Genomic DNA, 17,076 nt, shown 5'->3' on the forward strand with positions numbered 1-17,076 from the left:
GCCAGTGAGGGACTCTTTCATTGCCTTTAAAGGACTCAGAGGTAAAATGTGACTTTGAATGGTTTCTGTTATCAGACCCTCTAAATGCCCCTTAACTGTCATGGTTCAGTCCTCTAAAGAATCTTTAAACAGCACTTTTCAGTTGTGCTTTTATAGAAAGCACTATAAAAATATCAAACAAATCAAAAAGATATCACACAGGCCTCTGGAAACATTTTGTGCAAAATTAAATGGGTGGGGGGGAGTAGTATTACAGATATAGTTACATAAGCCTAAAATAACTGCAGGTAACTGCTATGTCCTCGACAGATCACTGCAGCTGAGTCAAACCTGCTCTTTCAAGATTCGAGGTTAGTGAACAGTGTACAGTAGCGCAGGATGTACTTAGAGATGACATGTGTGTATTCCGAAACAATCTGTTTATTCTCTCTGGGGTCTGGAGAGTGATATCTGAGCAGTGAGAGGCATTTCTGCTGCAGCAAGCCATGATTTCTTAGGAAGAACTGTTTACTTATCCTTGGCATCACTGGTATAGTGGAACCTCTAAGTAACCGCAGCGTGTTGATATTACACAGGAAACAGCTCTCAAAAGTCCCTGAAATTTGTACTAATTGCACTGTATTTGTATATAAGAAGACAATACCATTACTCTGGGGATATGTGCATGATTGCTTCATATTTAATGGTGTGTTTGCACATGAAACTAATGACAAATTCTATTTTAATCTTATTCTCAACAAATGCACACCAACCTCCACTTACAGGTTTAAGCTCTCAACAATCTAACCAAAAAGCAAAGGCATATTATGCATTTAGTTAAAGTTGGTTCAAAACTACGGGGAGGCACAAACCCAGCCAGAGGGGGATCACAAGCCGGGATAAATTGGAGGGTCACATCAGGAAGGACATCCAGTGTAAAATCAATGCCAAATCGAGTATGCAGATGCGTCCGCTGAGGCAACCCTTCAGGAAATAAGAGAGCAGCCAAAAGTACTTTCTAGTTTACAAATAAGCTTAGTCTATCATGTGATATTTAGCCATTAAAAATTTGTAAGACAATTTTAAACTATAAAATTAAGTAAGGCAAGCTTCCTTCTTTGCAGTGTTTTTAGCACACATCCTGAGCTGTGAGGACAGTCATTCACCAGGCTTTCTTTATAAAGTGCCCCTGAAAAAAATAAGATCAATTCTTACATGATAACGTGATTTTAGAAAAGCACAATCCAAGCAGGAATTACTTGGACAAAAGGTATTCTGCAGAGCAGATTAGTTTTATATAAGAGAATTTTTAAGGCGACTCGTTTATCTTATGCAAAAGTGAAGGGATAGGAAATAAAATCCATTGTAGTTTTCCACCTACGACAGTGCCTAGCCAATATGAGGAAATAAAAAAGCAAATTACAATCCTTCACTGTGCGTTGCTGAGACAATCTTTTTCTTTTCTATAATTTTTGCTGACTGTAACAAATATGAACTGTGCGTGTTGGGGATCCGGGGTGGGGGGGCTCGGCCTCAACGCATCTCCAGGGACAACTGAGACAGATCAATTTTAATTACCCAGTAACCTCTCAGAGAGCATGAGCGTAATGATGAATCAAACAGCTTGGATGGCCACTCTTACCTCAGGGAACTCCCTGAACAACTGATACAAAATATAGCTCAACTCCCACGGATGCAAGCAGAGGAAAAGAGGGGTTATGAAAACCTTTAAGTTACTTTATGCAGTAAGGCTCGACTCAGCTAAAGGCTGGCAGAGGAGGTGAAGAGGAAACATGGGTCTAACCTGCGGCTGTGTGAGAGTGTGAGGGAGTGATATGAACAAGAAAGAGGGGGAGGAGACAGACGGACAGAGGGGATGCTGCAAAGGGAGCTGGCACTGCCAACTGGATGCTCATACTGGAATAGGAGCCATGTTACATTTCACAGACAAAGACGGTGCCTGTTTGCTTTGTAGCTACAGAAACTACCTGCCACACATTCTCCTGCCTAATCTCTCACCGTGACCAGAAAAATTGAACCGTCTCGACTGTACTACAGTCCTGCTTATTCATAAATGGCCAACTACAAAAGTTTTCATTGTGATAAGTTACTGCAAAAATCTAAGAGGACAGAAAAACACACACACCAAAAGCACAAAATGTGCTGCAGCAGCAGAGCAGTTCAAACCAACAGCTCTGTGCCCACTCTTCAGTATGCTCGAGCGTTTGTATTAACAAGTAAAGCAACACCGCATTTCTAATAAGGGTAATTCACCATTAGCAAGCATCTCTTGAACAAAAACAGAAAAGAAGCCCCCTGCTTTTGAATCCCTCTGCTACTGAAGCCATACTGTGTTTCGCCTTGAGGCAAAATTCAATCAACCAGTGTAAGAAGCGTTGCCTTCATTACAGCGAAATGTCTATAGTGTCACTAGGCAGCTTAAAACGATTTAAGAGGCAGGAGGAATCTTCTGCTGGTTTTCTACCCCTCTCCACATCGCATTACATGTTGTTTAAAAGTCTGTTCCAATCAATCCCCTTTAAAAGGCCTTTTATGGGAGCAGAATTAACCTCAGGGCTATTTTTAGAATCAAAAACATTTCATGTTTTCTGACCAGTCGGCCACACAAATGCTGTGTAGGAGAGGTATTTTAACGTGCTCTACACACAACCAAATCTGCCTCACACCTTCTTAAAAAAATGCTTATTCAAATACACAAATGTTATGTCTAAGAGTATTACTACTATAGCAGATTGCAATGACTGACTTTAAATTCCATGTCTTTGATTGAGCAGTAAAAATAAAATATTCCACGTTGATTTTGAATGTGTAATTCAATTAACTACCTTCTTTTCTGGATCAGCACTCAGCTGCTTTGGATGTATGTTCCTAAATCACTTTCAGGTGACTAATTCAAATTCATTGGGCTGTAAAACTGCAGGTGATCGTGCTTTAAAAGCAAGCGTTCCTTGTTCTGGTGATAGATCGTAATAATTATGAATGAACCAGATTTTAAAAAAAGGCTGAGTCGAGGGAGACAGAGAGTTGCTTTAAAGTAGCCTACATGTGGGATTCAGGGTGAGAGCAGGGAACCCTGCAGCCTCAAGGGTATAGTCATTTAATCTGACTCCACAGAGTACATCAAAGAAATTAGCAGCAGAGACATGACACATTAAATTAATTTTAATTAAGAAATTTCTCAAGAGGATGCCGAAAGTGCAAATAGAGAAGGGGAGATTCTTTCTTTTTTTTCTTTGAAGACTAAGTTGACATGTATTTGTAAGCATGCATGAAACAAAGACCCTATCGAGCTATTACTGGTAATCCACTGTGTGTTGTTACAGTGAATATACCGTCCAGTATTTCTGAATGATTACGTTGACTAGCTGTGAATGAGCAAGAGCAGAGTACAAAGGAAGATGGATAAGCAGTCAAAGCCCATATATCTTTCTTGTATCCAGTCCGCACAAACAAAGTGTGGATCCAGTGTATCCGTCCTGGCAGAAGCAAACAGTGAATAATCAAACGCTCTCTGTAGCCAAATGAGTGTCCCCGGTGACATTTCATTGTGACCGGACCTGCAGTTTAAATACATTTTCTGCCAACATAAACTCTCACACAGCAAAACACAAAGACTGGCCGGGAGACTCTTTGAACATGACTGTTTAAACTTTCAACAACGTTACACACTTTTAAGAAGAATTTACAACACAGCCAAATGTGTAAATCAGGGAGGGAGAGAGGAACTGTGTTTGAAGAAGGCCTGGTGAACTGTTTAGTGCCAAATCCAAGGACCTGAAGTTTGTCCAGGTCACTGATAATTAAGACAGAAGGGATGTGAGCTGCCTGAGTCAATTCTCTTCCTATAGGCATCCATAGTATAACTGACATAAACAAATCAGTAAAACACAGTGAACCTGGTTTAAGCCTGATTAGGTGATAAATCTCAAAGAGTTATTCTAGTAATTCCAATTCTTAAACATTCAAATAGTAAGTGAGTCCGGTGAATATTCTACATATGTCTCTTTTCTCTACATCAATTTGAGTTGAATTCCGAATATAAGTAATCCGGATTGATATTTATGTGATTTTTAGTGAATTTTCCTGGCTTCTGATGCTAATAAAATTCCCACAACTCATTGGATAAGCAGCTGAATGTGAAGGTGGAATCATGTAGTTTGTCAAGTGTAACTTTCATTCAGTGGAAGTGAGACTAAACGCCTGGCTGACTTGCTTGCTAAGATGTTTTTTTTTCTCCCTTTCCTCTTGCAGTGCCACTGTGTTCGATGCGTCTCCAAGTGCGCACAACCCGTCTGCAGCAGCATTATTCCGCAGACCGCCTGCCAGGCATCTGGCTGCTCTGCGTTTATTTCTGGAGGCGCTGCTTTTCGCTCAATCACCTCCAACAGGTGGATAAGAACACTGGTGGATGTACACCCTGGGGAAAACTGGAGGCGTTGAAAAACCAGGTGTAATCCACCGAGGGAACTTGGTTGTTGTTGCCTATTTTCGTCTCCAGGATTTGTTGCGCGGTGAGTTTAATGCGGTGTGAGCCGGTCTGCGTTTTTTCCCGCACCTCCTCCTTAAAAGACGGAATTGAAATCGTGATTAAACCTGACCAAATGTGGATTCTCAGGAGGAGTGCTAAGAAGTATCCAAAAAACGAGAAGGAAGAATGCGTACTACACTAAAAAAAAAAAAAAAAAAACAACAGGAAAAAGACGCGCTGACATCTCTAACACTAACAAGCGGGATTTTAACACTGCTGTTTCTACATTTATGGGGATACAAATTCCAAAAAGTTGAGGCGAATTATTTTCATGCTGTTTTCCACAGGAAGACCACTGAGCTCCCTGAGCGAAGTTCCAATGTCCATCATCCCAAAGGTTTGTCATTTGCTTCTGTGTACTACTACTGATCTTTGACTATATAAGGCTCTTCAGCAGACAAGAGTAAGGCATGTTACCCTCGGAAGGTTTCTGATAAAAAATTAAAACCGTGGCAGTTTAATGATTGTTTTCACTCGTACTGTAAGCGCAGGATGGGCTTTAAATATGCTGCATGGTCTGTTGGAAATCCATTCGATGCTGCTTGAGAACTACAACTTTCAGAATAAAAGATTCCCTGCCGTGGCGTTGGTGCGCTGCTGCACCGTGTAATCAAACAGCTGAGATTTCCCATTTCCAAGTAATGAATTGAATTCGGCAAACTCATTAGGGGAAGAGAGCCAGTGCACAGAAAGGCTACCTCTGTATGTGCGCGCGCGTGTGCGTGCGTGGTTGTGTGTATTGGCTCGTGCGCTACTGAGCGTGGGCGCCTGCGTGTGCGTTTCAGTATTTGCACACAGAGCTATGAGCAGGCCGTACCTTTTGTAGTGTTTCTGCTTGGTTGGCAGCTTCCCTTAATAGCGGCTGTCTTTTGAGGCAATTTCTGTCGCAGGTTCAAGCAAGCACCAGAAAATATAACATAACCCTCACATTGCAATATGTAGCCTGATCTAATCTGTGTGTCAGATAAACACTAAAACACACTCTTGTCTAAAACATTATAATATTTTGGCAAACAAATGCAAACCAATATAGTTAGGTCACAGAGAACCCCGATGACGTAACTTACTGTGTTGTTTTTGAGCAAAATTAAATTATAATTTTGTTTTTTTAAACACAGATATACATTGTTTTGTTTGGCTTGTCCTTTGCTACTTGTTTTTATCGTAAACCACTTGTTGTACTGAAAGCAGAGTTTAGTTTTCTGCTAAACAGACTCCTTATGTTGACAGTTGCATGCAATTACTTATACAGGTAAACTGGTCTCTGTAAAATCAAACTAAGGATCTCAGATGAGGTATGAAGTGCTGCCATCAAAATGCAGGTCCAGGCAGGATCAAAGGAAAATATTGTTTTCCTTTAATATTATCCACTTTTAATACTTTTACCCTCAATCTTAAACATTCTCTGCTCCTATAGATGATCAATCATGTTCAACATCTGAATTCTTAACAGCAGACTGAAAAAAAAGTTCTCACACCTAAAACTGAAAGCATAACCAATCACACAGCTTGTTTATTTAAATTAAATCTTTGTTACAGTGTTTTACAAAGTACCCTTATCCTCCTTTTAACTGTGGCTAATGCTAGAAGATTGATATCACACTGATGATTATGAGAGAAGGACTTGACCCCTTGAAGCAGATTAACTCAGAAAGACAGGAAACACAGGGGAAACAAACTATATCCAAACCTACCATGTTCTCATATCAGTAAAAGAGCCAATAATGATAGCATCAAAAGTTTTGAACTGTGCCTTTAAATGTGCTATTTTAGGATGTGGGACTATGGGCACAGCATGAATATTTTTACTCATATTTATTAAAGAAATCGCTGCATTTCGGCTTGTTCTCATAAACTAATTAGCTGCTGCGGGTCCAATCATTATTTTTCAGATAGATGCAGTAATGAGTTGTCCTGAGATGGTGGGAAGAGAGAGAGGGGAGCCTTTAGGCACTAACTACTTGAACCTCTTGTTTTTTGTTATGTTTACGACTGTGCAACGTTTTCCACTTAATGTTGTTTTTGACTCACCTGGTTTATATTTCGCCCTCATCTCCAGCACTTTCTGTGTTCTTGTCTGCTTTGCTCATTTCAGTTTTAAATTCTCAGAGGGCTGTCAGAATATCTTGGACATATGTTCAGAGGTGACAGTCGACACATCCGCACAGATGCTAGTTTTCAGTCATTATTATGGTTGCTCCAGTTTTGAATTTTAAAATGGGTTTGTGACAGAAGCATTGTACTAAAGCTGCTTTTCACATGATTTAAACAATATTATCTCATCTTTTTATCTACATTCAGTATTTCAATGTTACAATATATTTAGAGATGTTTTAGATTGTGAAGAAACCAGGGACCAGAGGAAATAAAACAAAGTGCATATTATTTGAGAAGATGCAACGTGTCAGTCAACTAGTAATGATTAAGCACATTACATAAAGCAGTTAGAAACTTGAGATTTAATGAATCGTACCATCCAGTGCAGCTGCAAGTATTTCCTGCAGTGTGTGCTGTGTATCGTGATGGCTGTTTGTGAAACATGTTCAGCAGGAGCAGCCGCTGTCATGTCTACGCTTGATCTTTCTGCTTTATATTAGAGCTCTCTAACAGGACACCAGAGGAAAACAATGCAGTGGAGGTGTTTTTGATTTCTTTCCTACCTCACAACTTAAACATTTTTATCCTTGATTTTTGCCAGCATGTAAACATTGCCTGGCGTTAGATTCTGAGCATTTGAAACTAACTAAATGCTACAAGAACAATAAAAGGCAATTTTTTCTTTATTTCCAAATAAAACCATAATATTTAAATGGTTTATCATGTGTTGAGCTCGACATCTGTCTAGACTGTTCTCCACCTCTCACCCGATGACAGCTGACTCCTGACTGTCTTATTCCACTTGTCTACTTGTCATCTTATATTATATTTCTTCATTATTTATATTACATTTAAAATGACCTTTTATTCAACCGTAATTCTTGCACAGTTTGTAGGAAAACGCTTATAAACAGGCAGTTCTTAATTAGATCATGTAGCGCATGTAATAAATGGAGAGGGGTCAACTACTACTGTAGCTTCATCTCAGTATTACAGCCCTTTCTGCTCTGCATGTGTATCCGCTGTCCTCTCTTTTCCTTCTTTTCCTACTTGTTATGCAAAAACCAACAACAAGCTTATTCTACAGCTTTGTCTCTATCCTCTCTAGTGTGAACCCCGCCAGCCCAGCAGCAGCTGTAGCAGTGTTAACAGGGTGCTGGTCAGCTGAAGCTTAGAGAGATGTCACAGCTCTACTACCGGCGGACTGACAGCTCCTCATACCGGGACCGAATCCCGTTGAGAATTGTGCGGGCCGAGTCGGAGCTGTCACCTTTAGAGAAAGCCTACCTTGGAGCCGTCGAGAAAGGGGACTATGGGAGTGTCAAGCAAGCGCTTGAGGTGTGTGTGTTTGGGTGGAGGAATGGAGAAACTGACTGATAAAGGGACGAATTAATGCAGATGCATCAAGCTCAAAATTATGGATGAGGGAATGGCTCAATATTAAAGCGTTAATGTAATTTGATTGACGTGGAAGAGATTGGAAGATTCATGGGCAGGATGCAAAGTCACAATAATTGCTATGCATTTCAAATAATACGCAGGCTCTTTATAGAAACCAGTAGCAGAGACAAAGTGTTGGCAGGGAGCAGCTGCTTTGTAGTCCCGTAGCAACGGAGAGGCTGAAAATTGTAATATATCAGGACATGTCATCTAGCAATATAGTGACAAATGACATCACGATCCACAATAACAATTTGTGATAGTTTGCCCGCTTGGCTTGTCCATATAGAGATTAAGAAGGGACATCTGCATTCTTACAACTTCCTTTTTGTTGTGATATTTCTTAAAATATTGCGTGTGTAGGCAGCTAATGACAGAAAGCTACTTACAAAACAGTAAGTTAAAAAAGAAAAGTATAAAGTGTAAAATCAATGCAGCAGAAACATGGGGTACTCTTATTCCTACATTCCCCACAATTCAACGTGACTGCCAACAGTTCAACTGATATTGAGTTGTGTTATGCCATCAGTAGTGGCGAGCTTAGTCTTGTGCTGCTAGCTTCAAATGCAGATACAAAAGAGTGAGCTACAGAGATCTGGTAAACTCACTCCCACTCCACTCCTCCAGATTCAGAGGAAAAACTACAAACTTTTAGTAGCTTGTTCAGTTACAAAAGGTGCGAAGAGTTTACAGTTCCTTTCAAAAATGTTCATTCCCTGTGTGTCTTCCTCCATAATCTGAACCCCAGAGTCCCAGAGTATGTCTTGAAACAAACTCTGGCTTTCAATCACTTTATTTTGGCAGGAGGCTGAGATCTACTTCAAGATCAACATCAATTGCATCGACCCTCTCGGCCGCACAGCTCTGCTGATCGCCATTGAGAACGAGAACCTGGAAATCATCGAACTCTTGCTGAGCTTCAACGTGTATGTCGGCGACGCCCTGCTGCATGCAATTCGCAAGGAAGTGGTGGGAGCTGTGGAGCTACTGCTAAATCACAAGAAGCCGAGTGGTGGCATGCAGGTGAGGAAGGGACTGAGGAAAGTGGAAAGAGTTGCATATTAACATAAATTTACAAGAGCCACAAGCGCCTCTCTGCCGAGACTGTTCTCGGCTGTCCAGGTTGGAGACATGCTAGCAGGGAAACAATAGTTGACATTTATTTTCTCTCCAAGTTATTAGCTTTTTTTTGTTTTTTTTGCTTTTCCAACGAATTGTTTTATGTTTCTGTCCTTTTAGTAGTTAATTGCATTTTTTAATTTTGAGTTTTGTTTTTTGGGTTTTTGTTTTTTTTTTGCTGTTTTTAAGTGCAGTGTTTAATCCATTTGTGTGCCAGGACCTGTGCCAGTTTCATTTGTAGCCAACATAATAACATTCTCCTGGCTAGTACAGTGTACCATTTAATAAATGCACCGCCTTTATCATTTATCGTAAGCTGAATGCCTGCATTAATGAATGATTAACATTTTTAAAAAAATCCTTTACTCTTTATGTTTAGAGCATTACTTCCAAAGTATTCCCACCTTAAAGCTGCAAATGGCAAAAAGAGCCGGAATATACAGGTGCAGCTCTCATCCTCCCTTTGCCCTCTACTCTCTCCACCCTCAGGCCCTCCCACTAAAAGAGCACTTTTGATACTGTGAGCTGCATCAACATTAAATTGAATTAGACACAGCTGTGCCTGATTGTTTGGATGCCGTTTGCAGAAGGCTTAAATATTTGCAACATTCAATTCAAACATTTAACCTTCATCAACAAAACCTATCCAGTCACTATGAATATGGTTAGATAAAAGAGGGAAACGTCCTGCAAACACAGAATTTTGAAAAGTTTTCTTTCAGTGTCAAATAGAGATGTTCAAAGGTAAATCAGAGTCTTGCCACTGGCAAGAAATCATTCCTAAGCACAGCATGGTAGAGCAATAAGACAAATAATGGTCCTAAACGGCGTTGTATTCTAATTGACACCACATGCAAACTGACTAAGTTAGCAGTCCTGTTTTCAGTATGGTACTGTATTTTTCGGAACATAAGGCGCACTGGATTATAAGGTCCATTAAGTGAAGCAAAACAGTCAGATAAGTCAAACTTTACTCAACTCATTCTTCTAGCTTCCTCCACTTCCATACCATTGATTCATTAATGTTGAATTCTCTCGCACCTGCTCTATTCCCATGTTGTTGCAGTATAATAATGACTAACCTCATATTTTGGATGGATTATCTCAGTTGTTCTCCTGACTGAAGTTTGGTCGGTTTACAGCATCCTGCCATGCGATTGCATTTGTCCCTAACCATCAGGAACCCTCACACTAACTTATCGAGTGGTAAAAAGTTAGCGATCATCCTCCAGCTTCACTGTGTTTATGTTACGCTAACATAGCTGTGTTGCTAGCGATCACATAGCACATCATTATATACCAGCTAGTCCAACTTTAGTAACCCTACAAAAGTCACTGCTGTTTAGTTTTCTGTCTTCATTGGAAGTGATAGCAGAGCTGTACATTTTATTTTTTTTCCAGAAATCTCTCAGTCTGAACATGCTATATCATATTTAGGTGGAAACTAGCGAGCTAACTTCCTGCTTACATCTAACTCCGTTAAATTTAAGTTCTGGATTTTAACCTTAATTGTTACACCGGGTAAAGCAGCAACATTGATCATTTTATTAAAGATGAAAGAATTTAGACAGTTTTTAACTCTCAATGATGCCGCAGTGTTCGTTTGACTTTGGGACTGGAAGCAGAGTTTGGACCCAGACCCCAGATCGGTGTGGCTTCGTAGCTTACCAAAATCATACCAAAACATTTTTGGCAGATTTTTGAGCGCCGTGTACCACATAAAATTAGTTCGAGCTCAGTAAGCGCAACCAGAATTCATACGTAAGGCGCACTGTCAATTTTTGAGAAAATTAAAGGATTTTAAGTGTGCTTTATAGTCCAAAAAATATGGTAGATGGATGATCATTATGAATGATAATTTAAGTCCATCTTCCTTGTTCCATATTGTGTGCAGTTATTTTAAATACAGGGTTGTTAACCTTTCCTGTACTATTGGGAAGAAAGTCTGTATGGATTTGCATACATAGTACGGAAAGCGCTCTCTCTGAAAACCCTGTGATTGGCTAGAGTCTCCCACCACACTCAAGAGTTTCTAAATAATAGTGGTGGAGCAAAGAGTATGTGCAGAAGTAGCTTCCTCTCCAACCGCTTGAATTACACTACGTATAGATACATATAAGGTTGTTATTGAATTTCTACCCAATGGCAGTAAAGGATTTCTGGATACTTTAGTTTTAAATCTAAAAACAACATTCAGCAGCTCAGGGATTTTCGTGACTGAATGATAAAGTGTGATTGCCAGTCCCAGTAAAGTACTGCTACTCACTGTATAGCTTATAAACTGAATGCAGTTGCCTGGAGCTTTTTAGACCATCCAGATTAACTGACCCAGTATTGCTGGCAACAACAAAAGCTGACACTCCAAAAAGCTGCTTCATAAGCCTTCTGTGTTTTGGAAAAGGAACAAGTCTTACAGAGAGAGAGGTTTAATGAGCACTGAGTTCACTCAGAGAAAATACACTGTTTAATTTAGGTTTGCTCTTATTTACTCTAGGAAGGTTTCACATTAGTTTGTGGACCGCTATTCATTAATACTCCACTTATAGTAATGAACAGGAACAAAATGTATAGAGCTTTAGTTTCTGTTGACTTACTGCTCTGTGTGCTTTCACATGCACACATACGTCCTTCTTTTCCTCTCCCTGTGAGCAGTAATGATGGAGAGATGTTCCTCCTGTTCTAAACCTGTTGCAATAAGAATTTTAATAAATGAAGTAAGCTCAAGTTAAAATTAAGTTGAACAATTGTTGAAAAATGGAAGGAAAGGGGAAAATAATAAGCAGGGAAAGGCAGCGTGAGCTCAAAGAGAGAGATTGGGATTGTTTGTCAAATGGATGAAATTTCCAGTCTGAACTGCTCAGCTGTGACATTAATCAGGTGGAACACTTTATCTTACTGCCTTTGTAAGATAGTGCTTTTTCCCATCCACTGAGTAGGCTGTGAAAACAGATCACTCTAGTGCCACCATATCACTCCAATAGAAGCTCATTGATTATATTAAAAAACTCTTTGGAAAAAGCACATCGTATTTGTTGCCAGTGTCTTCTCTGAGATTTATTAATACCAAGATTCATTTTGCGCTTGGCTGGAATTGTGTATATTTGTCTCTCTATTTTAAGCCGTCTGAATGACATGTTTGTAATAATCTCACAAGTGTTTTGGCTTATTTGTTTTCTGCTGAGGACCGCATGGATATCAGCTTTTTAAATAGCTCCATGTATTATCCTCTGAGAGCAGATATGCATCTGTCAATGGCAAACAATGGATTTCACACAGCTTCTCAGTTGCATGACCTTTGGGTGGTTTTGAGTTTTGTTTTAATTTTATTTTATTTTTTTTCATCTTTGTCTTTTTCCGACAGCCTTTCGATATAAGGGCGCTTATGGAAGGAAATCCTTCTCCTTCCTACATAACACAGAGCACGATGCGGAGTAAATGCATTCATGCTCGCTTGAATCTGAGACTTGAGCTTATTTTCCGCAGTGTAATTCAAAAACCGCCCGGTGTCCCATTTTTACACCAGTTCTATCTAAACATTTGTGATGATGTCGGGTGGCAGTAGAAAACCAGCAGGGAGGCTCAAAATAGAGCACGGTAAAAACAAAAGTAACCGCACACTCTGCTGCTGCTGCAGATGCCATTGTTGTATTTTTAATCAATATGCTTATGGTGGATTCCCTATGAGTAACAAATATGTGTTACTCAGAAGAGTGGGCTTTTTATTTTCCTTTCTCCGCAATTACCATAGTTTCACATATATCAGTTTGCTTGGGCACAGGCCAAGGCTGTTTGATGTAGATTATTTGATGTCCCACCTCTTCCCACATGGAGAACAGAATATATATACTGTAGCTTATTAGATCACCCACCTCTGCGAAATGTGGCGACTCTTAGACATGGCTCTGTGCCACGCTTTAGACTTGCTGCTGCACTGTGACTGCTCTGAGAGTAAGCTACCCAAGTAATTAGTGTCCCTGTGTGATATAATGATTTTTGGATGCTATATGAATGATGAAACATTTTGGAGAAAATGAACCAAAACCCCTGGAGAACAATTCTTCATGCTTTGTTCCTCAGTGAGCAGTGGTGACAAAGGCTTACTATTTCTGCTTCTGCTTGGCTGCTTGCAAGTGAAATATTTTTAAAACATCTCAGATCATGTCTTAACTGTGACTTATACTGTCATGCCTATAGTTGGTCTTTTAGGATTTAATAGCTTTATTTAGCTTTGCAAATACTAAAGAGTCTAGGTCTTTTTTTACTTTCTTTTTTGTGTACGTATTTTTGATAGAAAGAAATCTTTTTAAAATATAGGTGTTCAGCTGTTTTTAAACATGAATATGTAATCAGCCAACTACATGGCAGCAGCCCCGTGCATTTAGGCATATAGACATGGTCACTGCAGGCTGCTGAAGTCCAAATAGAGCATCAGAATGGGAAAAAAAATGATCTAAGTGACTTTGAATATGGCATTGTTGTTTGTGCCACACTGGCTGGTATTTCAAGTGATAATCTACTGGGATTTTCCCACACTGCCATCTCTAGGGTTTAAAGAGAACGGCCTGAAAAAAGAAAATATCCAGTGAGTGGTTTTTCTATGGGTGAAAATGTCTTTTTTAACATTTGATAGAATGTTAAACCCAGATAGAGGCAGAATTTGGTGCAAAAGACATCAAAGCATGGCTCCAACCTGGCTTAGTTAGTGGTGGTGGTATAAATGTGTGGGAGGGGTATATTTTTTCGGCACACTTTGGGCCACCTGAGCATTGTTTAAACACAACAGCTTACCTGAGTTTTGTTGCTGACCATATCCATTGCGTTACGACATCAGTGTTAACACACTTGGTCGTAAAACACAAATCACCTCAAAGTGGTTTCCTGGATGTGACAGTGAGCTCCCTGTGCTCGAAGTACTCGCTGTTCTCCGCTGTCACCAGATTACAATCCAACAGAGCACCTTTGGGATATGGCAGAACGGGACTTTGTGCAGGTGCAGCTGACAAATCTGCAGCAGCTGCCAATATGGACCAAGATCTCTGAGAAATGTTTCCAGCACCTTGTTGGGTCTGTGCCACAAAGATACAAGCAAGTACAAGCAAGGTGCTTCCAATAAAGTGGCGCCTGAGTGTATGTCAGTGTTAGCACATACAGATCAAAATACATCAGAACTAATGGGAAAAATGCAGATATATCTATAGGGCATGATTTAAATGAGGAGTTTTGTTAGACTATCATACAGTGCCCTTTGCTGTTTTAATGGAAAAACACTGAGTATATAATTAACTATGATTGTAAGGGTTTAGATTGGCAGAAACAGTGAGCAGGTAATAACTCTGAGGTAATTTTAATTTACATAAATTAAATTCAGGTAGCTGCGACTGCCCTGCAAAGCCAAGACACTATAACTGCTGGTTTATATTATATTAATTCTGTATAATGCAGGACTCTTCTATCATAGAATCATTTTTTAGTACCTTACAAATAGTGTGATACCCTCCATGGGCCCATTTTGAGCAAGGAAAAACCCTAAACCTTAATCTTATATAAAATGTTTATAATGTAACATGCTGTTTTAAAAAAATAAATAGAAGTTGATATAACTTTAAATGTCACTACCACTTAAGTGGGTTTTATAATCTCATAATTATATGAAATTTTATAATGCTGGTCTACCATTTTTGCCACTGGGTGGCTGTGGCTCAGGTAGGTGATCCTTGGACAAGGTAATGAATGACAAGTTTCCCCTGATGTATCCGTCAGAGTATCCGTGTGTGTCTGAATGTTGTCTAGAAGAGCTTAGGCATGGACTAAGGCAAGCACTGTATGGATGTGTGTGACTGAATCAGTGAGGCAGAAAAGCACAATATATAGTAAGTGTCACATTTAACATTTACCATACACCACAGACCATTTCTACGCATAAACTCCTTATCTTAAGCTAATTAGCTTAGCTCGGCAGTGTGGCAAATTTCTCACTTGTGAGTTGGCATGGATGAACTACATTTAAATTACCTATGCAATTCTGTATATATGCAGTTTTTTTGTTTTTGTTTTATTGAACCAGCAAGACAGCTTAAACAAAACTCAGTCTGTAGACTCAAAAGGTGTAAAATATCAACTACATTGCTATTTTCCCGGTGTTGTTAAAGTTTAGACCAAGCCTTCTCAAGCTTGTCTCTTTAGCATTCTTGGCAAAGCTCTTTCAGTAAAACCAGAAAGTCATAGTCCCATCTGCCATTATTCTGCCTTGAGTTGCTAAGCAGGTCCTTACCTATTCCATGTTTACCCTCCAATCATTCTTGAGCTGTCTTCTCTCTCTTCTCCCATTCTCCCTCACCACAGAATCAGATAACAGGCCTTCAATTAAAAGAATTAAAAAGGCACAGCTTACTCCTCTGCTGCCCGCACCTGTATTCCCCCTCTTGAATGATATGGGAATTGAAAAAGGACTTAGCTGGAGTGGGTGATAAGAGGGATGTCACGGTCTGCAGAGGCAGGTCGTGCGGTGGTGTGTGTAATGGACCCAGGAGCGTACACAAGTGAGTAGACGGGAGTGAGTTTAACAGAAAGCGAGCCTTTAATATGACTGAAGACCAGGAATACAAACACAGCAGGGATAGCGTGGCTAAACTATAACTAAACTGGGAAAACTAATACTGTGACAAACTAAGAGAACTCTGAGACGAAGATGATCACAAAAGACTGATCGTGAAAACATGGGGGTGAGAACACAGACGACGCGACACAAACTGTACGAAACACAGAGACTAAATACACATGAGGGAAGATCAGGGGAAGTGGATGCACACGGGGAACACAGGTGACACTGATAATCATAACAAGACACGGCAGGAGTGAACGTAACACTGATGGGAGATGGGCAAAGTAAAGCAGGAAGTACACAGAGGTTCAAACAGGAGGAGAGAGAGCACGGGGAGAACGCAGACATAACGGGCTGGGGAAAACATAGAATAAAGCACAAAGAGAGACGAGGGCTCATAAATACACAGAGGGGCACACAGGGGGTAAGAGTCACGAAGGGAAAACACATAAGGAACAACGTAACAGATCAACCCAGGAAGCATGGCCTAAATAAAGAACAAAATACAAAAATACATGAAAACTAAGAATACTGGGCCCACATGGCCCAGGACCATGACAAGGGATAGGTAGAATGAGTTTCTCTCTGAGCATAATTCCCTCTGAAATGTGTTAAACGCTGATGCATCTCGCTTTGCTGTTACTGGTGCCCCTTAGCCTTGATATGTAAGGCATTTTTTCTTTTTCCAAGAGGACAATTTCTTGTTTGGATTTCAACTATCTTTACCTCCAGGAGCTAAAAGCCCCAGGTACTGTGCAGGTCAGCGTCTATTGTATTTCTTTGACAGCTTTGTTCACATGTGCTGTCATTCTCTCATCTCCCTGCAAAGGTTCCACCGATCCTACTGGACAAGCAGTTCTCTGACTTCACCCCTGACATCACTCCTATCATTCTTGCTGCACACACCAACAACTATGAAATTATCAAGCTTCTGGTGCAGAAAGGTGTGTCTATGCCACAGCCACATGAGGTGAGTGAACCATATCTAATATCTCTATGCAAGATACCATAGTTACACATATAAAAGTGTGGGTTCAAAGACACAAATTATGGATTTTTTCTTCTGTATACCACCACAGTGGATTCTAAAACAAACATAATATGTGCTTGAAGTGCAGGGTTTCATAAAAGTAATTAAAGCCATTTGCAGAGGCTCAGAAGTCATTGGGGTAATAAACAGTTTTATAACCAGGTGATGCCTGTTTCCTGGTTATTCCATGAAAACGTAAGTAGATAAAATATATGGATTCGATAACAAGATTAACTTAAATTTATTAGGTTTTAATTTGAA

The 17,076-nt window shown here is 39.9% G+C and overlaps 1 protein-coding gene across 1 annotated transcript in view; it reads left to right on the forward strand.

Annotated features, from left to right (window-relative positions):
* The first annotated feature begins 292 nt into the window (after nucleotides 1-292).
* The window catches only part of trpc4a (transient receptor potential cation channel, subfamily C, member 4a), a 34,631-nt gene continuing 17,847 nt past the window's right edge, over nucleotides 293-17,076 (forward strand). The window contains exons 1-6 of the mRNA XM_085470377.1: nucleotides 293-350; nucleotides 4,252-4,511; nucleotides 4,816-4,865; nucleotides 7,734-7,963; nucleotides 8,870-9,088; nucleotides 16,615-16,755. Of these exons, the coding sequence (XP_085326503.1) occupies nucleotides 7,805-7,963; nucleotides 8,870-9,088; nucleotides 16,615-16,755 (519 nt within the window). The 5' untranslated portion in view covers nucleotides 293-350; nucleotides 4,252-4,511; nucleotides 4,816-4,865; nucleotides 7,734-7,804. The remainder of the gene's footprint in view (nucleotides 351-4,251; nucleotides 4,512-4,815; nucleotides 4,866-7,733; nucleotides 7,964-8,869; nucleotides 9,089-16,614; nucleotides 16,756-17,076) is intronic.

Source organism: Copadichromis virginalis, linkage group LG10 (assembly GCF_057382275.1).
Source record: "Copadichromis virginalis isolate Kocher_CV1m ecotype Utaka linkage group LG10, C_Virginalis_male_GT1.1, whole genome shotgun sequence".
NCBI classification, from domain to species: Eukaryota; Metazoa; Chordata; class Actinopteri; order Cichliformes; family Cichlidae; genus Copadichromis; species Copadichromis virginalis.